This window comes from Podarcis erhardii (assembly GCF_964252035.2).
Source record: "Podarcis erhardii genome assembly, chromosome: 15".
NCBI lineage: Eukaryota > Metazoa > Chordata > Lepidosauria > Squamata > Lacertidae > Podarcis > Podarcis erhardii.
The window spans coordinates 6,583,603-6,610,868 of record NC_138505.1 but is presented as its reverse complement, the minus strand read 5'-3'; the positions used below and the strand labels follow the sequence as shown (position 1 = coordinate 6,610,868).

The following is a 27,266-nucleotide window of genomic DNA, read 5'->3' as shown; positions in this document are numbered from 1 at the left end:
CAAATTGTGACCTGCGCATGCGCAGATGCTCAGACGTGGATTGCTTTCTTTTCGGGTTGCAAATGGGCCTCCGGAATGGATCCCGTTTGCAACCAGAGGTATCACTGTATAGGGAAAGGCTACCAGTTCACTAGGAGGTCTTGATTTCTGGCACAGCTACATAGTGTGAAATTCAGTGTGGTGTAGTGGTTAAAGTGTTGGACTAGGGCCTGGGAGATCAGGTTTCAAATCCCTACCTGGCTATGAAACTGACCAGGTGACTTTGGGCCTCTCACCTTAACCTGCCTCACAGGGTTGTTTGGGAATTACCGTATTTTTCCCTCTATAACACACAGATTTTTTCTCCTAAAAAGGAAGGGGAAATGTCTGTGCGTGTTATAGAGCGAATGTGTGGTCCCTGGAGCCGAAAAATCAGGCAAAAATCAAATCGCGGCGCTGCACGCTGCACGGAGAAGCGAAACCTGAAAAGAGGAAGCGGCTGCTTTCCTGCATTCTGCCTCAGGGTCTTACTGCCCACCCTCCTCTGTTTCCTTGCTGTGTTTGCTGAAACGGAACAAAGAGCAGGGAAAGCCCCTCCCCTCCAGGCAAGCAGAGGGGAATTCCTCTCTGTGCTGCTGGGGGAGAGGGAGAGAGAGGGGGGAAGGGAGAGAGAGGGGGAGGGGGAGGGAGAGCGAGAGAGCAAGAGAGAGAGATGGATGGCTTGGGTGGGGGAAAACTTTTGCCTTTCTTTCCTCCCTCCCGTTAAATCCCTCTCCTGCATTCTTAGCCAGCTGCTTCTCTGCACACCCCTCTCATGTCCCTTCTTTGTTTTTCCTTCGCTCCCCACTTAAAATGTGGTTACAAAGCATAGATCCACATGGATCCTCAGGATCTTTGCATTGGGTCACCCCAAATTCACCATCACATCACATAGCATGTCCATGGCTACAGCCTGCCCCCCCCCCCAAATCACGCACCCACTGTTGCCTGGGGCTGCAATGGTGCAAAAATGTGGTTACAAAGCATGGATCCACAGGGATTCTCAGGATCTTTGCATTGGGTCACCCCAAATTCACCATCAGATCACATAGCATGTCCATGGCTACAGCCTGCACCAAAAAAATCACGCACCCACTGTTGCCTGGGGCTGCAATGGTGCAAAAACGTGGTTACAAAGCATGGATCCACAGGAATTCTCAGGATTTTTGCATTGGGTCACCCCAAATTCACCATCAGATCCATGTCTGTGGCCACACCATGAAGCCCAAAAATGATACATCCACTGTTTCATTCAGAATGTTTTTTCCCTTGTTTTCCTCCTCTAAAAACGATGTGCGTGTTATGGTCAGGTGCGTGTTATAGAGCGAAAAATACGGTAAATAAAGAAGGAGGAACTGTGTATACCACCTCAAACTCTTTGGAGGAAAAGGTGGGGTATAAATGCAACAAGTAAATAAAATTATACCCCCCTAGTTCAAACAGTGAAAACCTTACACATGAAGATATCAAAGAGGTCTCACCAATCATAGAAGAAGGCTTATGTCCCATGCTAGTCCTACACAGAATAGAGCCATTGAAGTCAGTAGACATGACTAACATAGGTGGTTTAATTTCAGTAGGTCTACTCTGAGTTGGAATTAGTGGGATACAATTCAAAATATTCCCACTACCACCCTTGGGCCAAACCTCCCATACACTGCAATCTCAGAAAATCCACCAAGGCAAAAACACAGAATTTCCATTTCAATACTTTTTGGCCACTATGGATCCCAAACACCTGATGTTTTGGGAGTGCCCAAGGTATATATCCCAGGATTAAAGTATTAAAACAGTTCTAGAGAGGATGACAAAAATTAACGTTAATCCTCGTGCTCCCACATGCTGTCAAAAGTATACAGAAATCAGGCTGTCAAAATAATACAAAGTTAAGGCCACTCCACAAAAGAGCAGAGAATGAAATAACAAAAGCACAGCATGAGGTGCTTGGCAATGCTAAGGGACAATTATTATCAGGACATCTGAAATGCTACATGAAATCATCATGGTTGGCAACTCTTAACAGCTGGCATTCTCCCTGTGGTTTCTGGTTGAGAATACCTAGATCTATTGATTCCTATGTTTCCAAGGGGTTGCCATCTCCCACTTTTCCAGCGGATCCGGAGAGAACACCCCAAGAAACAGGCCAGTGCTGTTTTGAAATAAAACCAGGTATTTAGGGTGTAACATATTAAAACATAGGGTTGCTGAATCCAGGATAAACTCATAAACACTATCAGCAAGATTATTATTCACAACATTTTGGTAATCACCGTCAAGGATGTAATTATTTCTTTTTCCAGCGTGAAGTAACAGCACACACAAAAATGTCTCAACTTCTCGAGGCCACCCAAGAAACCGTATAAAAAGGCAGAGCTTGAGGGATCTTCAAACCACTTCTTGCGATTTCTGATCCTCCGAGACATCAGGTAAGCTCTGAGAGGAAATCTCAGCGTGCATGGGGTTTGGGAATGGTGGACGTTGGGAGTGGATGATGTGTCAGCTAATTGTATCACTGTGGTGGGCAAAAGATGCAAGGCTCTAAACTATTGTGGGGAAGGTCTTTAACTGTGTGGGAGAGTACCTGCTTTGCTTGCAGAAGGTCACAGGTTTAATCTCCAGGTAGGACTGGGAATGTTCCCTGCTTGAAGCTCTGAAGAGGCACAGCCAGTCATTGTAGACAACACCAAACTGGATGAACCAATGGGTCTGACTTAGTATAAGACAAGTTCCTATGTCCCTGTAGCTGGCATACTTAATTCCCCTTTGATTGGTAACAAGAGTGAAATGGTCTGAAAATCATTTCCACCTGGCTGGTGTGAATCTAGAAGGGCAATCTAGAAGGACACGGGTGAGCGCTGTGGTCTAAACCACTGAGCCTCGTGGGCTTTTCGATTGGAACATCGGCGGTTCGAATCCCCGCGACGGGGTGAGCTCCCGTTGCTCGGTCCCAGCTCCTGCCAACCTAGCAGTTCAAAAGCATGTCAAAGTGCAAGTAGATAAATAGGTACCACTGCGGTGGGAAGGTAAACGGCGTTTCCGTGTGCTCTGGTTTCCGTTACGGTGTTCCATTGTGCAAGGAGCAGTTTAGTCATGCTGGCCACATGACCCAGAAAGCTGTCTGTGGACAAACACTGGCTACCTCAGCCTGAAAGTGAGATGAGCGCCGCAACCCCATAGTCGCCTTTGACTGGACTTAACAATCCTTTAGCTTTGCCTTTACCTTCACCTTAGAAGGGCAATGAATGAGGCAGTTCATCCACCATCTTTTCTCTCACCACCACCACCAAAACCTTTACAATTATAACCTATTTATTTACACAAGATAAGTCAGAAAAGAGGTATTGTTCCTAATTTGGGTTCAGTCACACTCAACAACGTTTCCCACAACTACAAGATCATGCTTTTGACCAACCCACCGTGCTTTAAGTCCGTCCTCACCTATAATTCTTTTATCCCAACCTGTTTTATTTTATGAAGACATTAGGGCTGAAAGGGCACATCAGGAACAGACTTTAGTAATATGGCACCTTGAGCGAGCACAAAATTTGGCAACCCACTCCCTAAATATTTCTTATAATTCCTTTTGGCACAGTTGCTTTTTTATGGATCTTTTCAGTAGATATCCATATAAATATAAGCGGCATTATTATTATTATTATTATTATTATTATTATTATTATTATTATTATTATTTGTCCCCTTGAATCAGCACCCTGTTTGGGGGGCGGACTGCCCAAACTGCCCTAAATCCAGTGCTGGACACATTTCTATAAACCCTTAGTTGATTTATATACTGCTTTTGACACCTTTGTTAGAGAACAGTTGTTATTAAAGCTTACAAATTCAAGTGCAGATTTACATTCCCCTTTACTGTGCCAAATGCTCTGCAGGCAGTTACCAAATTGCAGGTTAAATTCTCTTTCTCCCCAATTACTAATTAAATGTATTTCAGAAAACAGGAGAGGGAATTGAAGATGGTTCTGCTCATTTACTGCTTTAACTATACCTAAATAGCTCAACATAGTTTCAGTGGAGAACAATTCCTCCTTCATGGCTTATTACCCTCACTTTATCTGTAATAATAGGATTGTCATGGTAGAAGACGTTACTCTACTACCCTTCACATACAAATGGGATTGTGCAGATTGTTGGCATATTTGGATACTTCCTGCACTATGATTAAGCACATGGGGTTACACACAGAGAAAGAGACCTTTCTAGGTCAAGGTTGGGGAATATGTGGCTGCTAGCCATGATGGCTATTCCTCAGCATAGTAAGGGGCAGTAATGCTTCTGAATACCAGTTTCTGGACAAAGTGCTCTTGCTTGCATCCGGTTGGCCACCATAGGAACAGGATGCTGGGCTAGATGGACCAGTGACCTGATATAGCTATGTCCTTATGCTTTTATTGTTTTTGATGTGGAACTGGTGTATTGAAAACCATTGGCCGTTCCTTTCTAAAAACAGTCCAACCCGGTCATATGGGCAGCATATAAACTGTTGTTGTTGAATAGGATGTCCCTATTTTTATTGGAGAAGGGACCTTCTGTTTGCAAAGCAGATACTCTACCACTGATCAATAAAGGCTTATTTAAATAGAATATAGGAAGCCTTTCCCAGCCCGGTCTGAAATTGAACCTGAGATTGTCTCTGTGTGAAGTGACTTTGCTCTGACTTGAGCTCTTGTCCTTCCCTTTGATTAAACACACACAAACTCTGGACTGGTACTTTTTATGTTTGTACAGTGGTACCTCAGGTTAAGTACTTAATTCGTTCCAGAGGTTCATTCTTAACCTGAAACTGTTCTTAACCTGAAGCACCACTTTAGCGAATGGGGCCTCCTGCTGCCGCCAAACCACCGGAGCACGATTTCTGTTCTCATCCTGAAGCAAAGTTCTTAACCCGAGGTACTATTTCTGGGTTAGCGGAGTCTGTAACCTGAAGTGTATGTAACCTGAAGCGTATGTAACCCGAGGTACCACTGTATAGTTAAGAGCTATAACCCCCCACCCCATAACAATCTTCTTCCTGGAAGCTGCTTATTTAGTTCCCAAAAGTAAGTGCTGACTCAGTTGATTATAAAGCATTTGTTCATGATCTCTCTCCCTGTTGTGTTGTTTCAGATTCATCATCATCCAACCATGAAGGGTCAAGGGTCATTTAACCCTCGGTGCTATGCTAGCTGCCCTCCCTCAACTGTCAGGATACAGCCACCAGCATTTTGCTTAACCATCCCAGGACCGGCCCTCTACTGCCCTGACCAGCCCTTTTGCATCACCCAATGCAACCCCTGTGCTCGCTCTGGTCAGGGCAGTAGAGGACACAAAAGCCTCAGCTTTGCAGAGTTCCCTGCCCCGGCCTTTGCAAGCAATTCAAGCCTGATGAATTTTTATTCCAGGCCATCATACCTAGAAAGAAGATACAGCTACTGCAGCGATTATTAAACTCAGACGGAATACCATTGCTATGAAGGAAAACAAGGAACCCCCACCAACGGCGTGAGATCGCCTTGCCTAAGCTTCTACGAATTCCTGTATCCCAGGAGTGCTGAGCACTCGTAGCCCCAACAATGGACCACAAGAACTCAGCACCTCTGCGAATGAGGCCTGCATCAAAACTTCCCCTTTCTCGCTCTAAGCTTCGTTTTAATTGCATACATCTATAGTTAAAGGGCTTTCCAATCTGAATAGCATTTCTACTATATAATGAGCCTGGGATATTATTTGCACAAAACGGAACGTTTACTCATGCATGTTTGAATTCTGGGAACAGGGGAAAACTTGCATGTGTGAATCGGCCTTCAGAAAGATGGAGCATTTGTTTTGCTCAGGGTCAAGCATGATCCTTTTCTATGGGAATGGTCAACATGTCTCACCAAGAGCTGTCAAGTAATGGGAGGTGATGCTGATATACATCTCATGAATCCAACCCAACATGTGATGGAAGCTGGAACACCTGACTTCATCTGTGTCACATGATCACATAGTTCTTCACCGAATGAAATGGCACGGATGGAAGAGAAGACCTCATCGACAAGGAAGAGTCACTCTATAAAACCAAAATAAAGTCAACGTTGACACACTGGACACTATTTGGGGATGGAGAATTGATTCTGCCCTTGAGAGCCTTTCCCCTAATTGTTCAATGGGTCAATTCTAAAAGTCATTCATGGAAGGCAAAGTATCCACATATCTACTGTACTTGAAACTGACTACTAATGTTCTAAATGTTATCTCTTGACTTGTTACACACATTAAAACCTATGCTATGCTGCAGCACACAATGTATCTGTGTTTTAATTAGTAAAGTTTTCCTTTTTCTAAAAATCTAGCAACAATAAGGGTGTAACTCCCAATTATTACATATATGCCTGAATCAGGACTTAGTCATTCCTAGAGCAGACCCCCTGAAAATTAAAGAAATCATTAATAATTTCAGTCTGATTGATTGCAATGGGTCTCTTCTAAGCATGACTAAGTCAGGATCCAGTGAGTTGTATCCCGATCCATCCTACACAGAGTAGAACAATTGAAACCATTGGACTTAAGTTAGCCATTCCAATTTGGTTGTAATCTATTGTTAGTCATCCTCAGAGCACACCCATTGAAACCAATTGCTGTGTCTCACTTAGGTCCATTCATTTCATCCAGTACATTACCGAGGCAAGACATCGGTCCAGCACGTCCACAGCCACACCTGCGGATGTAAAGGAGAAGTAGCGTTGTGTGTCCTCAGCATATTGCTGACGTTGTACTCCCAAAATCCGGAGTACAAATTTGTCTTAACCATAGGAGAGAGAAACCTGATCTTCATCTGGTCTATAAACAGATATTCTCTCTGGTAAAAAGCTTCATGAATCACACTGCAGACCTGCTTTTTCCAGCCCTGCTCCTAAGATAATTCCGTTCATTCATTTTATATCTCAACCTTCCTTCCAAAGGAGTCCAGGGCAGCATAATATCACCTCTGCTTGATCAGACAAAGAACTCACCCAGCCAAGCATCCTGGTTTTTCACCGTGTCCAGTCAGCTACCTTTTTAGGGAGCTCACAAGGAGCGTGACTGCATTAGCCTTTTGAACAGGATTTTAAAATAAGTAGGTAAATAAATAAATCTCCCATATATTTGTAACAGACATCACTCCTAAATTAGTTTACCAATCAATCCCTTTTCACAGAGAACTCTGGGAATCATAGTCCTTTGAGGGGAATAGTGGGGGTTTCCTAACAACTTTCACACCCTACAGCTCCCAGAATTATTTGGGGGAAGTCATGGCTGTGAGTTGTGTTTTGGGGTTGTTGATTTTTTAATACTTTAAATGCATGGTGTGAATATGGCCTCTGTTGCGCTGTCATCCTTCCGTTTTTGGAAAGAGTGGATGTGATGTAAGTTGTCTGAGCACAAGGTGGCACTGTGCAGGATGGTTAAGAATACAGCAGTACCTTTGTTCTCAAACTTAATCCGTTCTGGGAGTCTGTTCGACTCCTAAAACCGTTCAGAAACCAAGGCACGGCTTCCGATTGGCTGCGGGAGCTTCCTGCGCTCAGTCAGAAGCTGCATCAGACGTTCGGCTTCTGAAAAATGTTTGCAAACCAAACTTCTGGGTTTGCAGCGTTTAGGAGCTTATTTGTTCAACAACTAAGCCGTTCGAGAACCAAGGTATGACTGTTATAGAATCATAGAAACTTAGTGCTGAAAGGGACCACAAGGATCATCTAGTCCAACCCTCTGCAATGCAGGAAGCTTTTGCCCAAGAGTAGATACTAGGGAAGTTCCCCCTGCCCCTCTTCCTGCCCCCAGAATACCGTATTTGGGCGCTTTTGCCAGCTTCCAGAGGCAGATCTTCCACCCGCCTGCACATCTTCTAGGTAGAATAAGAATATAAGAAGAGGCTGCTCGTTCAGGACAATGGCCCAACTAGTCCAGGATCTGAGCACAAGAACATTCTCCCCTCCTGTGGTTTTCAGCATCTGGTATTCAGAAGCATTACTGCATTTACCTGTTTCTCTTGAAACAGGTAATGTCAGTGTCTGATGACCCCGTCTTTGAGCATAATAACCTGGCAAGACACGTTGCATTTTGGGTCAAATAAGGCCGCAACTTTTATTGATTACAGATGTGAGAGGTTTGGCATAGGCATTGGGTATAACAACCATTAACAACCAGCCCACCTGCTGGAAGTAGTGTTTAGACTAGAGTTGTGGAGGACATTTGACCTACTTCAAATAGGCGTGATCGCTGCCTTGCTATGGCCATAACCCCCACCTGGTTGTCTGGAGAACCAGGGATTCCTCCCAGATCCCTTTAAAAGGATATACCTGTCCTTGGAGGGGCAGGCAGAGGCTTACAACCTCCGCTCCACCAAGACTAAGGCCAACCTAATGCCTAAACTGGCCAAGTTGTGACAATTGCTATGAGGTATTCAAAACCCTCAGACAGGGCCAATTAGTCTGAGGGAAAATTCCTGCCTGGCTCAGAATACAATGACCAACTTTGTCCACAACAAGCTCATTCATGAAATATAACATTAGGCTAAAAGGGGAGGGTTGGTGGGACATCCAATGAGGAACTGCACATGACAGAAGGAGGAGGACCTCCATATGCTTGAGGAGCAGACCTAAGTGAAGCCTGCTAGATCAGTTGGTCCTGTCCCTCAGCGAACACCCATCCTTTTGCTTGCCTGCCGTTGGTCAATGACACCCCACAACAGACGCATGGTCTGTCCTGTTTGTTTTCCGCACATAAATGGAACGATGTGTAAAAAGCTGGCTTTCAGTTTCAAAACATTTTTGTCCATTTGTTTCAAAATACCGTATTTTTTGCTCTATAAGACTCACTTTTTCCCTCCTAAAAAGTAAGGAGAAATGTGTGTACATCTTATGGAGCGAATGCAGGCTGCGCAGCTATCCCAGAAGCCAGAACAGCAAGAGGGATTGCTGCTTTCACTGCATAGTGATCCCTCTTGCTGTTCTGGCTTCTGAGATTCAGAATATTTTTTTTTCTTGTTTTCCTCCTCCAGAAACTACATGCGTCTTGTGGTCTGGTGCGTCTTATAGAGCGAAAAATACGGCATATCAATCATATTGCATCTCTTGAGTGCCTTATATGTCCTTGTGAGGTGTGCCTGCTTCTAGGGCTGGGGCAAGGGAGGACCGTGAACTGAGTCACCGGTGGAGATTAATATTTGTTGAAGTGATCCCAAGCTCCTCATAGCTAAGACAAAGGTCATTATCAGCAACCCAGAGCATGTTGGAAGTGGTTAATATTGCTTCTTAAGGTTGCCACCATGTGGTTGCAGCATGTAGAAGCAGCAGAATGCATGACTGTTGAGAGAATGGAAATAAGTTGAGATCTGTCTGTTGGGTCAAGCCAAAGGCCCACTTAAATCAACTTCCTGTCAAAGGCCTGTCTAGTCCAGCCTTCTGTTCTCAGAGTGGCCAACCACATGCTTCTTCTAGAAAGTCTGCAAGCCAAAACCAAGCACAGCAGTGCTCTCCAGACCCAGATATGAATAGACGTGCTTTGTGTCAGAAGAAGAACACCTCAAACTCTGCTTCCCTGCATCCATTTTTGTTTGAAAATCTCTAGGGCTAGAATGGGGAGCCTCGAGCTCAGGAGCTGAATGTGGCCCTCCAAGGCCCTCTAGTTGGCTTCTGGGAGGCTCTCCAAGTCACACACACACTTGCCTTCCTTCTCTCCCGCCACCTTCAGTGCTCCAAGACTTCCCTTGGTCACCTCCAGTCACCTCCAGTGGAGGTGGTGGCAGCAACAGTGGCAGGTGTCATTTTCCATTTTGCCTCACGTGTTGTGAGCTGGCATGGGAGGATACTAAACTTGTGAACAGCAGCATATAGATTCATTAAAGAAATAGATGAGAATACATAGATACATCCCCATTTGCAGAATGCTCTCTCCAGGGAGACTCGCCTGGTGCCATCATTATACAGTAGAACCTCGGGTTAAGAACTTAATTTGTTCTGGAGGTCCGTTCTTAACCTGAAACTGTTCTTAACCTGAGGTACCACTTCAGCTAATGGGGCCTCCCACTGCCACCGCACGATTTCTGTTCTCATCCTGAAGCAAAGTTCTTAACCTGAAGTACTACTTCTGAGTTAGTGGAGTTTGTAACCTGAAGCGTCTGTAACCTGAAGCGTCTGTAACCAGAAGTACCACTGTATATCTTTAGGCACCAGGCAAAAACTTTTTTTTATTTTTTTTCCATATAATTTTTATTATTAAACATAAAACAAGACAAACGACAACAACGAAAAATAATATATATATATATATACAGTAGTTTCACATCATTTTCATCACTACATTTTCTTTCATACTTCCCTCAGCTGTCCCGTAAATCATCCGTATTCATCACTTTCATTACGCATTCCTCAATCTTGTATTGACATTATTTATCTCTTTTCCTCCTATTCCCTTTAATCAATACTTATTACTTTTTTACAGTGCTTCTTTAAATCCCTTAAGCGTCATCTTTCCTTTACTTAAACATTCCAGATACTCTACATATTTCTCCCAGTCCCCGATGAATTTTTGGTCTCTTAAGTATCTAATCTTTCCTGTCAATTTATCTAACTCTGCGTATTCTAACAATTTTGTTCTCCAATCCTCTATGGTCGGTATTTCCTGTTGTCTCCATCTCTGGGCCAATACCACTCTTGCGGCTGTGATTGCATATCTAAAGAATTTGCAGTCTTCCTTTTTTATTTCCTTTCCTATTAGTCCTAGTAAAAAGACTTCTGGCTCCTTTCTGAACGTATACTTTAAGATCTTCTTTAACTCATTGTATATTTTCTCCCAGAAGTCTTTCACCTTCCCAGAGCCCCACCACATGTGATAGAAAGTACCCTCCTTATCCTTACACTTCCAGCATCTATTGCATGTCTTATACATCTTCGCCAATTTCACCGGTGTCATATACCATCTATAAAACATCTTCATCGTGTTCTCTTTTAACGTCATACATGCCGTGAATTTTAAGCCCTCCTTCCATAATTTTTCCCATTCCTCAAATTGTATATTGTGGCCCACATCCTTTGCCCAACTAATCATTACCGACTTAACTTCTTCATCTACCAGATTCCAATCCAATAACAGTTTATACATTTTTGATAAATTTTTCGTATCATTACCTATAATCTCGCTTTGAAATAACGATTCTTTATCCATGAAACCTCGTTCTTTACTGTCTTTCTTAAACACCTCATTCATTTGGAAATAGTGCATCCAGTCATAAACATATTCCTTCACCTGCTCATACGGTTTTATTTTCCACTTTTCCCCTTCTTTATATAACAGTTGGTCATATGTTATCCATTTACTTCCCATATTTAATCTCTTTATACTCTTTGCTTCTAAGGGTGAAAACCAGCGTGGTGTTCTAAGTTCTAATAGATTTTTATATCTATCCCAGACCTCAATTAAGGGACCTCGGAATATGTGGTTCTCAAAGCCCTTATGGACTCTCTTTTTTTCATGCCATAAATAAGCATGCCACCCAAATCTGTTGTTGAATCCCTCCAAATCCAACAGTTCGTTATTCTTCAATTTGATCCACTCTTTCGTCCAGCAAAGACATGAGGCCTCGTAATACAGTTTCAGATCTGGCAGGGCAAAACCTCCTCTTTCTTTTGAGTCTGTTAGCAATTTAAATTTGATTCTCGGTTTTTTGCCCTGCCAGATGCAAAAACTTTTTTTTAAGCACTTGTGATTGTTTACTGCCCTATCAGTCTTCTCCAATCTGATATACAGGTGGAGAACTATAAACAGTTCCTATGCAGGGACGCGGGAGGAGCCGTGGTCTAAAGCACTGAGCCTAGGGCTTGGTGATATAAACAGTTCCTATAAGGGACGCGGGAGGAGCCGTGGTCTAAAGCACTGAGCCTAGGGCTTGGTGATCGGAAGGTTGGTGGTTCGAATCCCTGCAACGGGGTGAGCTCCTGTTGCTCGGTCCCTACTCCTGCCAACCTAGCAGTTCAAAAGCATGTCAAAGTGCAAGTAGATAAATAGGTACCGCTCCGGCGGGAAGGTAAACGGCGTTTCCGTGCGCTGCTCTGGTTTGCCAGAAGAGGCTTAGTCCTGCTGGCCACATGACTCAGAAGCTGTACGTCGGCTCCCTCAGCCAATAAAGTTTGCTAAGCGCTGTAACCCCAGAGTCGTCCACAATTGGACCTAACGGTCAGGGGTCCCTTTATCTTTACCTTTATGCATGTATATAGGAAACTGTCTTATATGAAATCAGAACATGGGTCTGACCAGTTCAGTTGTCAGTGACTGTCAGTAGCTCTCAGGGATTACAGGGTGGGGACTTCCCCAGCCCTACCTGGAAATGCCATCCAGTAATTTCTGTATGCAAATAAGATGCCCTAGCACTGAGTCATAGTCCTCCCCCTAGGTGGCAATGCCCTAGAAGAACTACGATGTAGATTTACTACACAGTCGTGCTTTGGATCCCAAATGCCTTGCAAGTCGAACATTTTGGCTCCCGAACGCCAAACTGAGTGTTCGGGTTTGCAAATGTCCTTTGGAACCCGAACGTCCGATGGTGCTTCTGTGGCTTCCGATTGGCTGCAGGAACTTCCAATTGGAAGCTGTGCCTCGGTTTCCAAACGTTTTGGAAGTTGAACAGACTTCCAGAATGGATTCCGTTCAACTTCTGAGGTACCACTGTACATCTGTGTCAATTGTACAATCGAAAATGCACTTGTAATTTTATGTAATTTTGCTGCTCCATCTTGGAACCTTGGGACCCTCTGCATGCAAAAATAAATAAATTCCTGCAACTTTTTAACTTAGTCCCCTTTTCCTTAAAAGAGAATGGAACAAACATCTCAAGAACGTTCTGGAGGCAAAGTCGGCTGGTCCATCCAGCTCATTCTGGTCTACAACAGGTATGTGATCCACCACCTTCTGACGGTGGGTGGGTTCTTCTTCACTCTAGGTCTCCAAGCAGAAGCTGCACTGCCATCTTTTAAGGTCTGGATTTCCTTCATTAGGAAGGAGGTTAGATACCTTCTACTCTTGCATCCAGTGTGCCCTAACTAACTGCTGTTTGCTCAGTTTGCTATGGCTGTTTGGAGGGGATTTGGGTGGAACTCTGTGGTTCTCTGAAATAAACTCATGCAATTCATTTTAAATCAAGATTTTTTTTTGTTCAGCTAATGATCTTTAACCCACTAACTTCCTTCTCTAAAGTGGAATAAAATGCAGAAAGATCCAGTGGCTCAGTTTACCTGGAAGGTTTCAGTATATGTACCTTGTGAATAGGCCCCCATGTGGTAATGGCTGGAATTGTTTTTTACAGACCAGCTTGAATTGAAGTGGGTGCAAAATCACTCTCAAGTGGAACCCTCGTTTGGGTGCCCTTGAATCATTTAGTTCCTTGTTCGTGTGTCAGCCCAACCTGCCTATTTTGAAGTATGAGGGGAATACAAACTAGACAGGAGGGAAAACTTTGTGATGCAAAAAAAAGCTTTAATGACAAAGGGAATGAAGAAACAGCAGCTCTTTTTTTTTCGGCAGGGAAAAGGGTGATAAATTAGAATGCAATTGATTTTTCAATCTGCACTATTGCTTCATTGGTTGTGGAAACAGGTTTCACAATGCTTCAGTGGGCACAGTTCAAGGCATTTAAGAATCTCTTCAAACCCCCCAGGACATGCAAGTGCACGGTTGTGGGTTGTTCATCATCAGAGCGGAGAAAAGGGGTGGGCTTATATGCTCTCCCCCACGCGTTTCAAGTCATAGTCGTGAAGTTTGTAGAAAGCAACATAGCCTGTAAAGGATATTACTGCGAGTTATTTCTTCTTGTGTGCAATTGTGGAAACAAAAATGCACACAGAGTTCAAGTGTGGATTCGCTGATCATTCAGTTCAAGGAGCTTGCATCAGCAGGCGACAGAAGGCGAAGGGTTTCCCCAAGTCCACTCCTGCAAGTTCAAGCTTTGGGTTCATCATCTTGTGTTTCTGCGGTTGTCCCGTGAGATCTGGGTTGTTTCCTCTGGGTTCAGTAGCAGGTGTAGCATGCGGTACTAGGCAGCAGCGCCAAGCTTCCACCATAGGAGCCGCCATAAGACCTGCTGCTGTAGCCGCCTCCACCATATCCGCTTCTGCGGCCTCCAGAGTATATAATTCTTCTGGTGCCATAACTTCTGCCACCATATCCACCGCTACCGTATCCACCACCATAGCTGCCGTATCCACCACTGCCATATCCGCCCATGCCATATCCGCAACTTCCACCATATCCCCCACTGCCGTATCCGCCACTGCCACCATATCCGCCACTGCTGTATCCGCCACTTCCACCATATCCACCACTGCCATATCCCCCACTTCCACCATATCCGCCACTTCCGTATCCACCACTTCCACCATATCCGCCACTGCTGTATCCGCCACTTCCACCATATCCGCCACTGCTGTAGCCACCACTTCCACCATATCCGCCACTGCTGTAGCCACCACTGCCACTGTATCGGCGTCCCCCGCTGATTCGGCGTCCTCCTCCTCCACCACCGAGACTGCCTCCAATTCCACCAGTGCCACCACCAACACTACCTCCAGATCCACCAAGACCGCCACCCATGCTGCCACCACCTATGCTGCCTCTACGTCCACCCACACTGCCACCACCTATGCTGCCTCTACGTCCGCTCACACTGCCACCACCTATGCTGCCTCTACGTCCGCCCCCGCTGCCACCACCTATGCTGCCTCTACGTCCACCCCCGGTGCCACCACCTATGCTGCCTCGACGTCCACCAGATCCACCAGTGCTACCACTACCACCCATGCTACCCCCACCTAAACCACCCATGCTACCCCCACCTAAACCGCCCCCACCACGGCCCCCCATACTTCCACCCCCATAACCACCACCAATGCCCCCATAACCTCCTCCACCACCCAGACTGCCACCTGAACCTAAACCACCAAGCCCACGGCCTCCCATACTTCCACCCCCATAACCACCTGCACCACCAAGGCCTCCATAACCTCCTCCTCCACCCATACCACCACCTATGCCCATGCCGCTTCCGCTACCAATAGCACGGCCCCCCATTCCTCCACTGCCTCCATATCCACCGCCATAGCCTGCGCATGGGTTGTATTGCTCAATGCCAAAGTTTTGGTCAGGGCAGTAGAGCGCTGGTCCTGGGATATTTAGGACAAAGGGTGGTGGCTGTATTGTCACTGTGGATGCAGGACAGCTGGCATAGCACATGTTCCCACCGCCTCCGACAGACATCTTTGCAGGGTGAGAGCTGTTTCTGAAAGAGCACAACGAGAGATCAATGTGGTATGCAACATTTAATTCAACAAACACGTTTCAAATCCCTACAGATTAAGAGAGAGGCAGATAAAGTCATGCCCTCTGCTGCAGCTCACACAGGTGTCCATGAACCCCACAGATGGATCTATCCAATGGCCCATCGAGTCCTCTTTTCACATTGGCCAACTGGATGCCTACAGAAAGCCCACAAGTAGCCACTCTCCCCACTTGCCGTTCCCAGAAACTGCTATTCAGTGACATTGTGCCTCTGGCAGTGGAGAGTGAACACAGTCATTGTGGCTAGAAGCCATTGATATCCTTCTCCTTAATTAATTCAATGGTTCTAGATTGCAACTCCCACCAGCACTGACCATTGGCCGTACTGGCTGCACGGGCTGCTGGAAGGTCACATTTGTAAGAACATCAGAAGAGCCCTAAAGACTCTGGTCTATCTAGTACAACATCCTGTTCTCACAGTGGCCAATTAAATTCTTCTGGGATGCCCACAAGCAGGGCATGAATTTTATGTTACCCATAAAAAACATAAGAAGAACCTGATTGCTGAATCAGGCCAATGACCCATTTAAACCAACCTCCTTTTCTCAAAGTGGCCCACAACCACTGCAACAGCACTCTGCCCATTTATGATACCCAGCAACTAGAATACATTCTATTGTAGAAGCAATTACCTGCCAATTGCCCAGCTGGCATGGTTTACTTAGGTCGCATATTAAGGAAATTAGGAGCAGTCTAACATGTTGGTCATGAAGTCACTTTGGAACAGGGTTCTTTAACCTTCAGTCCCCAGAGGTTCTTGGGCCACAGCTCACATCATCTCCAACTAGTTTAGTGGTCAAGAATGATGGGAGTTGCCCAACAACATCAGTGGACTGATGAACATCACTTTAGACCTTAATGCCTCATGGCAGTATCTAACAGTGCAAACTATCATTGGCAGACAGCAGCCTGTGAAGACTATAATGCCCATGCCCTTCTTGGGGGCTTCTGATTGGCCGACTGTGGGAAACAGGACATTGGGTCTGGTGGACCTTTGGCCTGATAATCCAGAAGGTTATACAAATCTATGCTGTGGCCACATTTGGAATACTATTTCCAGTTCTGGCTACCTCAGCTCAGGAAGGATAGTGTACATATCAAAAGGGATATTTGTAGAGCTGGAAAAGCTTCTTGAAAGTGCAACCAAAATGACCCAGGGGATGAAGGACAGGTTTGTCCTTTGAGGACAGGTTGTAGCATTTGAGTCTTCTTAGATCAGAGAAAAGGTGACTAAGAGGTGACCATGATAGAAATTTATAAAATTATACATGGCATGGAGAAAGTGGATAGACAGAGCTTTCTGTCCCTTTCTCATAACAGTAAAACTCATGACTGTCCAATGAAGCTAAGCATTAGTAGAAAATGCTTCTTCACACAGCAAATAATTAAAACTATGGAGCTTGCTCCTGCGGGAGGCCATGATGGCCACCAACTTGGAAGGCTTTAAGAAGAAATAATAGAGGATAATGTTACCAATGGCTACTAACCATGATGTGTTTGCTCTGCCTTCATGGTCAGAGGCAGTAATGCCTCCACAGGAGGGGGAGAGTGATGGTGTGCTCGAAACCCACTTGTGGGTCCCACAGGTGTCTGGTTGTCCACTGTGTGGACAGGGTTATGGACTAGATGGGCCACTGGCCTGATCCAGCAGGCTTTTCTTATGTCTATAGGGATCTGACAGACTTTTGGTCCGATAATCCAGAAAAGAAGTTCCTTAGACAAAAGCACTGTGTTTAGTGGTTCTTGAACTGGGATCAGATGAAATATCTTCTGAATTAGTGCCATGGGAGTGGATTTGGCCAGATTTGTCCAGGTTTCATTATTTAGTCATTCGTTTTGGGAAAGGATTGATGAAGAAGACCTTTTCAGGTGGTAATTATGATCACAGGGAAATTTGTGTGGGCAGCAGGGATGGAACACTTTGGAAGGAAAATCAAGGGAGTTGGCTGCTCAAAGCCCGAACAAAGCGTCATTACTCAAAAGCAAGCCTTGCTGAAAACAATGAGTTTCCCTTCTAAGTGAACAGCCCTAATTTAATTGGCCGTCAGTCTTCAGGATGGGGCGATCATCTTAAGCAGCACTGCAAGATGTTGCAACTTGCCCTTAGGTAAGCATGATGCAAATCTGAAACCAACTAAGTTGACAATGAGTTTTAATTAAAACCATTAGAGTAATCTCTTAATATCTGACCCTTTAGCTATGTAGTGCTTAATGCAAAAAGAAGAAATACCTTGCAAACCAGCAGCTCCCAAGCCCGGAGGTTCCCTACCTTCCCAATAGACTTGAAGACTTAATGATAGGAGATCTCTTGCCTGGCTCAGGTTCAGATGGTGCAGAAAATAAACTGAATTGCTCCCCTGCTGTCCCCAAATGGGAAACTGTAACTAAAGGCCATCACAGTCTATATTCCTGTCCTGCTACCAATGAAAGAGGATGAGGAATGCAGAACCCTCTCTTTGTGTGATTAGAGGACTACCATTGCATTAGCTGCTAGGTTTTGTTTAAATGGACGTGGCTTGAGATTGGAGCGGCTGGTTGGGTTATTCTCTGGCTCAGATTTCAATTAAGAATTATGGAACCTTACAATACCCTTGTTTTCTTTGAGGTGAGGATTCTAAGCATGCAAAGCTCATATCTCGTTCCAGAAAGCTTCATCTGCATCTGTATTTTGTATAGTCAAAACTGTTTCTCACAGAAGTGATTGTACCGTTTTGGGTAATGGCAAGCTCCTCCACATAATATTAAAAACAAGGAGCATGTGTTGCATCTAAATAGCCAACAAGTCAGCATGGGTCAATCACTTTTGCCAGAAACATACTTAGAAAGCTTTCAGAACTCAAGGTTTTCATTGTGCGTGTTCTGCTAAGGTAGTCTCTCAGAATGTTATGAGCTAGGGTTAACAAGCCAACTCATTCCACTTTCAATCACGTATATGGAACTGAACACACACACACACATTCATTTGGGTCAAAACACATTCAGTATTGGTGCATGCAATGTCTTGACATTAGGGATGCCCCCACAACATTCCATACCCAAAATTTAGGAAGGGTCATAAGATGCTGCTTTATACTAAATGGGACCATTGGTCCAAAGCAATCATCTGCAACCTAATCCTTTCCAGATGTTATGGATTTCAACTCACATTTGCCCCAGCTGAAATGATTGTGCCCAACTGAGTTGATGGGAGTTGCAGTCCAAAATATCTGGAAGACCCCACGTTGATGAAGGCTGAGCTACACTGATTGGCAATGGCTCTCCAGTATTTCCATAACAATAGCCTTCCCAGCTCTTCCTGAAGATCCTGAGACTTCTGCATGTGAAACATATTCACTACTACTGAGATTCATTCCAGGAGGACATTGTATGCCACTGAGCTATGTTCTTTTTAACATAAGAAACTGCCTTACATCAAGTCTGACCACTGTCCATCGAGCACAATGTTGTCTACACTGATTGGCAGCAACTCTCCAGAGTTTCCGACAATGGTTATCCTAGCCCAAGCTGGAGATGTTGGGGACTAAACCCAGGTCCTTCCACATGCAACTCTGAGAAACAATCCCTTCTCTGATTTTTTTCTCTGGATTTCTGAGTCCCCGATAAACTCACCTTGTTTTGCAAGAAGTTCCAGCGAAATGAGAATTAATCACTGCTTTTCTATTGATCTCAGATTTTATATTGTATTGTTGTGTGTGCATTTTTTACACATCATTTGGTTCACTCAGGTTTCCCACCCTTCCTTTAAGGGTGGGTATGCATCAAACCCCACACAGAAATAGGGTCAGTTTAATGGGGTTGGATCAAGTGCCTTTGTGTACATCGTTTTCTCAAGGTGCAGCAGCAAATTTTGCTCATTGGTGAAAACAGTGTACAAAAGGAATCTTGATGTATGGTAATCAAGCCTGCAGTTAGACTGTATTTTGTTCTTTTATTTGTTTGCAATAATTTAGCAACACACATATACAATTTCAGGATGTGGAGAGGGATAATGCAAAAGAAGTACCATCTGCAGCAAATTAGGCATTCCAATACTGGATTACTTGCAACGCGCAAGTAAGTACTTGCATTACTGCAATGCACTCTACGTGGGCTACCTTTGAAGGTGACCCGGAAACTACAACTAATCCAGAATGCGTTGCTAGACTGGTGACTGGGAGCGGCCGCTGAGACCACATAACACCAGTCTTGAAAGACCTACATTGGTTCCCAGTACATTTCCGAGTGCAATTCAAAGTGTTGGTGCTGACCTTTAAAACCCTAAATGGCCTCGGCCAGTATACCCAAAGGAGCGTCTCCACCCCCATCGTTCTGCCCGGATACTGAGGTCCAGCTCCGAGGGCCTTCTGGCGGTTACCTCATTGTGAGAAGTGAAGTTACAGGGAACCAGGCAGAGGGCCTTCTCGGTAGTGGTGCCCACCCCTGTGGAACGCCCTCCCATCAGATGTCAAAGAAATAAACAAAAAATTCCTTCCAGTAGCACCTTAAAGACCAACTAAGTTAGTTCTAGGTATGAGCTTTCATGTGCATGCACACTTCTTCAGATAAACAACTGTCTGCCATTTAGGAGACATCTGAAGGCAGCCCTGTTTAGGGAAGTTTTTAATAACTGATGTTTTAATGTATTTTTAACCTTCTGTTGGAAGCCACCCAGAGTGGCTGCGGACACCCAGCTGGATGGGCTGGGTAGAAATCATCATCATCATCATCATCATCATCATCATCATCTCTAGAAATTCTCCATATTAAATCAGAACTTGAGAGAAGTCTATTACAATGTGGAAAGAATCCATGTTACACCAAAGGGACAAGGGAATCCTTTCCTCCCTAGTTTACTTGCCAGCTTAGAAGATATTTTGGAGTTCTGAATCATTCATTCTTTCCCCTGCTGCATCCTTTTTATGACTTGCTTATAGCCGTGCTTCTCTGCTATGCTATGCAGGCAAGAGGAGATTGCATATGGATAAGAACTTAAAAACAAAAGAATTGCAACAGTAAGGCTGGGAGGCAGGACTGGTCTCAAGGAGGGGCATAGGCACCTGCAGAGGGCCTCCATCTGTGGAGAGAACTTTCTTCTAAATGCTTCTCTAACTGGTAATGTTGATGGGAAGAGCCAGTGGTAAAGCTCCTGAATAGCATGCAGAAGGCTGAAGATTCAACCCCCAGCATCTGTAAGTAGGGTTGGGACAAACTCCTGTCTGAAATCCCAGAGATTTCTTGCCAGTCCATGGAGAAAATGCTGAGCTGGATGGACCAATAACTTGGCTTGGTAGAAAGCCACCTCTCCTATGGAGACTTCCAGCAAGTGGTCACTGCACTTACTGGAAGTGAGAAGATACCGAGACAAGACAAGGTGCTTTAGGTGGGTTATTTTGCGCTAAGGCCCACCAAAACCTGAAGACAACCCTGGTGGCGAATTCCACTCTGCAGACTCCACGGCCTCAGAGTTCTAACCTCTTCTACGGCTCCACAGGAATGGGGAGGCCCATATGTGTGGAATTCAAGCTTGAAAAGAACATTTTCAAAAGAAGCCATAATCTTGTTGGTACGGTAAGTTCTAACTTAACATTGGCATATTTGCCAACTTTTTAAGTTTCTCCACCCTCTAAAAATACTTGCACCTGTTTCCTTGATTTATAATGTTTAGCAGACAGGCAGAACATAAGGACATAAGACCATAAGAAGAGCTTGTTGGAACAGGCCAATGGCCCATCTAGTATAGCATCCTTTCCCTCACAGTGGCCAATCAGATTTCTCCAGAAAGCCCACAGGGAGAGCATGAATGCAAGAGTCCTCCCTAATCCTTACCCATAAGAACATCAGAACAGCCTGGCTGCTAGATTAGGCCAATAGTCCACCTAGTCCAACATCCTGCTCACACAGTTGCCAAGCAAATGTCCCAAAGAGAAGCCCACAAAGCAAGAACAGAGCACAAAGGCACACTCCCTCCCCCTGCAGTTTCCAGAAAGCAGCAAACAGAAGCATTAGTGCTTCCAACCATGGGGGCATTGCACAACCATCATCTGCTTTGCATGCAGAAGTTCCCAGATTTGCCCTCCAGCATCTCCAGGTAGGGTTGGGAATGTTCTTCAGCCGCAACCCCTGTTGCCACTCAGTAAAGCTCACACTGAGCCAAGATGGATCAATGGTCTGAACAGCACAAAGGCAGTTCCTCATGTTCCTAGGATGAAAATTCACATTCAAGCAACATTAAATGGAGGGGTTGTTTGTGGGCATAATCAAGCTGAGAGAATCAGCATGAAGAGCTTAATTCCTCTCCAAATTCATTTCAATTGCAATATCAGCTCTGAAAGACACCCGCTTTGACTTACCTGTGCTTGTTATTGGAGGATGGAAAGAGTCAAGAGAGTCGATGAAGGCAGTCCTTGGGTGCCGACCTTTTTATACAGTTTCATCCACCACCAGGTGAGTATGACACACTTTGGGGTGTGAATTAATCCATTGACACCTCCATGGAAATTGCTCTTAAGTAATCACCCACTCCCCATACTCTCCAGTGGTTGATTATCAAGCCGATAGGAATAATCACCTTATTGATTGTGTTTACTATTTTCTTTCCTGCGACTCAGCACACTATGGACTCCACCCAACAAGGTTGCCAAATTGAGGTTATGAACTCTTGGTCTTAATACCTTAAGTGGTAAGAAGTCCAACCTATGAACATCTGTGTAAACACTTTGCACACTGTTCCAAACGTGGATGGAATCACATGTCTTGCTTGCTTGCTCCAGTTGTCCCTAATTATCAGGGAAGGTCCCAATGTTTGGGATCCTGCCTTGGAATGAATATATATATATATATATATATATATATATAGTCACTCTCCCTATTTTGTCCATAACCTAATGGGGTCATTCAACGAAACTGAATAGTCCCCAACACATAGTTAAACTTTGGAACATGCTTCCATGAGAAGTAGTGATGGTCACCAACTTAGACAACTTTGAAAGGGGGCTAGACAAGTTTATAGGGGATAATATGACTATCATGGGACGCTGGTGGAGCTGGGGTCTAATCCACTGAGCCTTGGGCTTGCTGATCAAAAGGTCGGCAGTTCAAATCCCCACTACGGGGTGAGCTCCCGTTGCTCGGTCCCAGCGCCTGCCAACCTAGCAGTTTGAAAGCACCCCCGGGTGCAAGTAGATAAATAGGGACTGCTTACTGGCGGGAAGGTAAACGACGTTTCCGGGTGCTGCGCTGGCTCACCAGATGCAGCTTTGTCATGCTGGTCACGTGACCCAGAAGTGTCTCTGGACAGCGCTGGCCCCTGGCCTCTTAAGTGAGATGGGCGCACAACCCTAGAGTCTGTCAAGACTGGCCCGTATGGGCAGGGGTACCTTAACCTTGACCTTTACCAAGAGGTTCAAACACTCATCCATTCATCCATACTCACAAGGCCCTTCATGTGGGTTGATCATGCCTCACGCAAGAGTTGTGGGTGTCGAGCTGTAGCGCTAGTCCTGGCACACTGAGGTCATGCAAAGGGGTCCTTTTTATAGTCTTTTTCCCCATCTGCCATCTGCAGAAGGGCTGTCTCCACTGGACTTTTCCTGCCCTCCTCCTGGACCATCATCAAGAAAACCCTTTTCAGTCGTACCTCAGAGCAGACAGACAGTATGTTCTGGAACTTTAACTCATGTGCGTAGCCCATTGCCAGTTCCTCCCTGTTTTTGTCCGGGTTTTTTTGCTTTCCGTGAACAACACCACAGTCACACATTCTTCTTTGATAAAACCAGTTTCTCACTTCGCTTGCCAGCATATCATGCCTTGCAAATTCTCCATCTTCTTTTGGGCCTAACAGTCATAATATTCACGACAGCAGAAGCACTAACATTACAACCAGGGAAACTAACACGGTAATCCCCACTATTGAATGCACCCATTTTCTATGGTGTTTGCAGTCTTTTTAAAATATATATCTTTGACCCAATGAGCCAAAAAACCTCTGACTATTAAATCACTGAAGGCCAAGCTGTTGTATAGCATAATGGATGCTGCTAACATCTGATCAGTTATGTATAATATTGATGGGGTGTATGGCTCATGAATTGGCAGGAGAAATGGGGTGTTCCTGCATAATATCAGAGAGAAATGAGGGAAGGCAGAAAATGGAAGATCATTTCTTTTTTGGCATTTATATCCCATGTTTTTTATCCTCCAAGGAGCTCAAGGTGGTATACATGTATATTACCCACCCTCACTAAATCCCAGCAACAGCCCTGTGAGGTAAGTTAGGCTGAGAGGTAGTGACGGGCTCAAGGTCACCCAGTGGGCTCACCAGTGGCTGAGTGGCTATTCGAACCTTGATCTCCCAGGTCTTAGTCCCACATGTTAACCACTGCGCCACACTGGCAGATGGTGTTGGCTGCAAATGGATTTCACGATAATGCACCCTACCAATACTAACCAACCCTGCATTTCAAATCTACAATAAACAAGCAAGCCATCTCTTAAACATGGGCTGCAAGGAGATATTGTGCCACATCGCACACGTATATTCAAGAAGCATGTAAAATATTGCAGTGGGTTAACTAACAGCCTGTTTTGCTTTGGGCTGCAAATTCTAGTTATAAACTGTATCAATGAATAGAAATTTCTTAAAACACAGTTATAAGAAAGGGGTAGGATAGAGAATATATACTGGTGAGAGAAAGAAGGACAGGAATAGAAAAGAATGAGAAAATGTGTGTGTGAGAGAGAGGAGTGCCAACTTGCCCCTGCAACCATGGGTGCCTGGGGCTATGGGTGCCATGCAGGATGCATGGCCCTGTCATCGAAATTTGTGGCTGTTGGTCCATACACTGGGAATTTTGTGGGTGCTCAGGCACCCAGGGCCCCAGGGAGTTGGCACCTATGGTGTGTGTGTAGGTAGGTAGGTAGGTAGGTAAGTAGGTATTGAGTTCAATTTCTAGCATCTCCAGGCAGGGTGAGAATGTCCCCTGTCTAAAACACTGGACAGACGCCAATCAGAAGAGACAATACTGAGCTAGATGAACCAATGATAAGACTCAGTATAAGGTATCTTCCTTGGTTCCTATATGTTCAGTACCAGGAGAACTGTAACCTTACAATTATTTTTCAGGCAAATGCCATAGCTCAGTAATTGAATAACTTTGAATGCAGAACACCTTGGGTTCAATCTCCAGCATTTCCAGCTAGGGCTGGGAATGTCCCCTGTCTGTAACCCTTAACAGCATTGCCAATCAGTAAATAAATTATTGAGCTTGATGGACCTATGACAACTTCCTCTGCTCACCAACTGCACACATGCTTATAGACACAAATGATAACAGGGACACTTTTGTAGACATCCCCCCTTGTTTATATATTACAGAGATTCTTCTGCCTGCTGTATTCATTCACTTTGCAGAAGTCAGTCCGCCTTGCCCAGGCTTCTGAAGCAAAAGATAGCTAACATAGTGATGAGAAGAGTTTTCGAAATAAAGAAAAAAAGCTTAAGAAGCATTTAATGCAACATGTAATCTCTCTACAAATCTAGTTGTGCTAGATGGGATGCTCAGTCAGCAGCATTTACTACGCTGAGGTTACAGGAGAGGAGGGAAGACGTATCAGTGCATAGTAACCACATTTTGCCAAAAAGGATAATGAACAACTCTTCCCTGGGGACAAAGTGGTCATGATGACTATGCTCTACCTCCACACTCAGAGGGAGTAACTTCTGAATACCAGTTGCTGAAAGCCACAGGAGAGAGTAGAGTGTTCTTGTGTCCAGGTCTGGCTTGATGGCTTCTCAGAAGCATTTGGTGGACCACTGTGAGAACAGGATGCTAAACTCTCTGGGCCATCGACCTGATCCAGCAGGCTCTTCTTCTGTTCTTCTGTTACGCTCCAAATATTTAAGGGAATCCCTCAGGTAGTTAAGATCAGCAGAGGGGGCCCTATGGATATTTCCACCACTCTCAGAAGTTTGAGTTGTTGTAGCCTGGGAGAAGGCCTCCTCTGAGGCACCCCCTAAGTCCTCCCTCCCCACAGAGATGCATCTGACAACTTTGCTGTCCAGCTTTTGGTGAATGCTGAATATATACCACTTTACCCTAGCATTTCACATCTGAAATGTTTGTTTTCGGAACCCACTTTATGCCTGTGTGACTACAATTTGTTTGAACACTGGTAGAGTGTCAGGTTAAATGGTTATAACACACCCTGGGACTAGGTCAGGGTTTCCCAAACTTGGGTCTCCAGCTGTTTTTGGACTACAACTCCCTTCATCCCTAGTGGTCAGGGATGATGGGAACTGTAGTCCAAAAACAGCTGGTGACCTACGTTTGGGAATCCTTGGACTAGATGATCCACAGGGTCCCTTCCAATTCTATTACTCTATGCTCTGGTTTTTGTTTTTTTTTATTAAGAAAATCAATGAATGTTTAATTGTTTTTAAATGGTTCCCCCCCTTATGTTTACTGTTCTTATTTTATCTGCAAGCTGCCTTAAGTCCCCGACAGGAAAAAAGTTGAGGTAAAAAATAAATACATAATCAAACAAGTGAATTCTTTTTTCTTTAATGAATCCCAATGAACCAGGCCAGTCAAAGTTCCATCTTTTGCAGCCCTGTTCTCAGGCTAATCAACCGGATGCCCTGTTGTGAAGTCTGCAAGCAGAACAACTTCCATCTTCATAGTTCTAGCCTCATGAGAGAGGAAGAGAAACTTTTCTTTGCCATGTCATGCATGATTTTTATAATATATGGGCCTTTTGCTTGCCTTTTCTCTAAGCAAAACAGCCGAAATGCTGCCTAAAGTCTACCTAATTTAGAGCTTTCAGTCCTAGTTCAGGTGGTCCCTATGGTATGAGGTTTTGCTCGTTTATCTCAGTTGGCCTAGGTGGGGCTCTAAACAACATGGTTTACACAACACAGATCTAGCCCTCAATCAATGAAAGGAAGATGTTGAAAAACACCCAGATCACCTGCCTCATCTCTCAGGGTAAAGCCGATGGATGCACACGCCTTTTCCAGCTGCTATGCCTTTCGGCATGAATCAGCTGATGATTACAGCTTTATCTGAACAAAGCGATGCGAACATTAAAAAAGAAAGAAAGAAGACAGGAGGACATGCCATGACCCAATTAAACCCATTTCCATTTTGGCACACTCGTCTCCACCCTTCCGCCAATAATTGGGTTTTGGGACATATCTGTTCACAAAAGCCCTACAATACAAAACAAGTCAGGCTGAAAGAGGTTGACCCATCACCATCCTGTTGGCATTAAGGCCTTGTTTATTTGTAAGCCTTTTCGCCTGATCCACCAGAGCTTTTTAAATTTCTAAAGTCCAGCACGGTTTCAGAATTTCCTACTTATCAACAACAGAAGAAAGGTACCAGTAGTAACAACTTTATTGCCCAGGCAGATGCAACCTGCGGCCTTGAAATCAGTGCAATGACTGACACGGGACACAGGTATTGGGTGAAATCAGGCCAGTGTTGGCAAGTTAAATTAATGGAATATGCTGAAAAGGCAAAACTGACAATGAAACTAAGAGGAAGAGATGACAACGAATTTAAGGAACCACTCCCGAACCACTATCTCATTCAATGCATGTGGCGAGATGACTTCACAAATTTGTGGTCAGGAAAAATCCATGCCAAATTGCTGTCCTATGAGATTTCGCCCACTGAATTGCTCAAACTGGATCTAAATGTGGCAAAAAGGTGTATAAATCAAAGGCTGGATGATGTGGAGCTATACCAAAATTTCGTAGCTGGTGGTGGAGCCTGCTTGCTGTTAAATTTCGGCATAACCCCTATCTACCACACTCCGTCCTACTTAACATCGCTTATGGCCGCGTCTCACCGATATGCCTTCATTAGAGCTAGGTTTAATGTCTTTCCAACAAACGTGCTGAGACATAGATTCACTAAGGGCCA

At 44.7% G+C, this 27,266-nt stretch overlaps 1 protein-coding gene and 1 long non-coding RNA gene across 2 annotated transcripts; one reads left to right on the top strand and one right to left on the bottom strand.

Annotated features, from left to right (window-relative positions):
• Positions 1 to 2,251: 2,251 nt before the first annotated feature.
• Positions 2,252 to 6,302, top strand: LOC309330104. The gene is made up of 2 exons (XR_014151262.1): positions 2,252 to 2,444; positions 5,143 to 6,302. It is a non-coding gene; the product is annotated as an uncharacterized lncRNA (long non-coding RNA).
• A 7,183-nt stretch (positions 6,303 to 13,485) lies between these two features.
• Positions 13,486 to 21,851, bottom strand: LOC309329921 (uncharacterized protein). The gene is made up of 2 exons (XM_081841152.1): positions 21,693 to 21,851; positions 13,486 to 15,304 (listed from the first exon to the last, which is right to left on the bottom strand). Exon 2 carries the CDS (start codon positions 15,280 to 15,282, stop codon positions 14,038 to 14,040), a length of 1,245 nt encoding a protein of 414 aa, XP_081697278.1. The 5' UTR covers positions 15,283 to 15,304; positions 21,693 to 21,851; the 3' UTR covers positions 13,486 to 14,037.
• Positions 21,852 to 27,266: the final 5,415 nt, after the last annotated feature.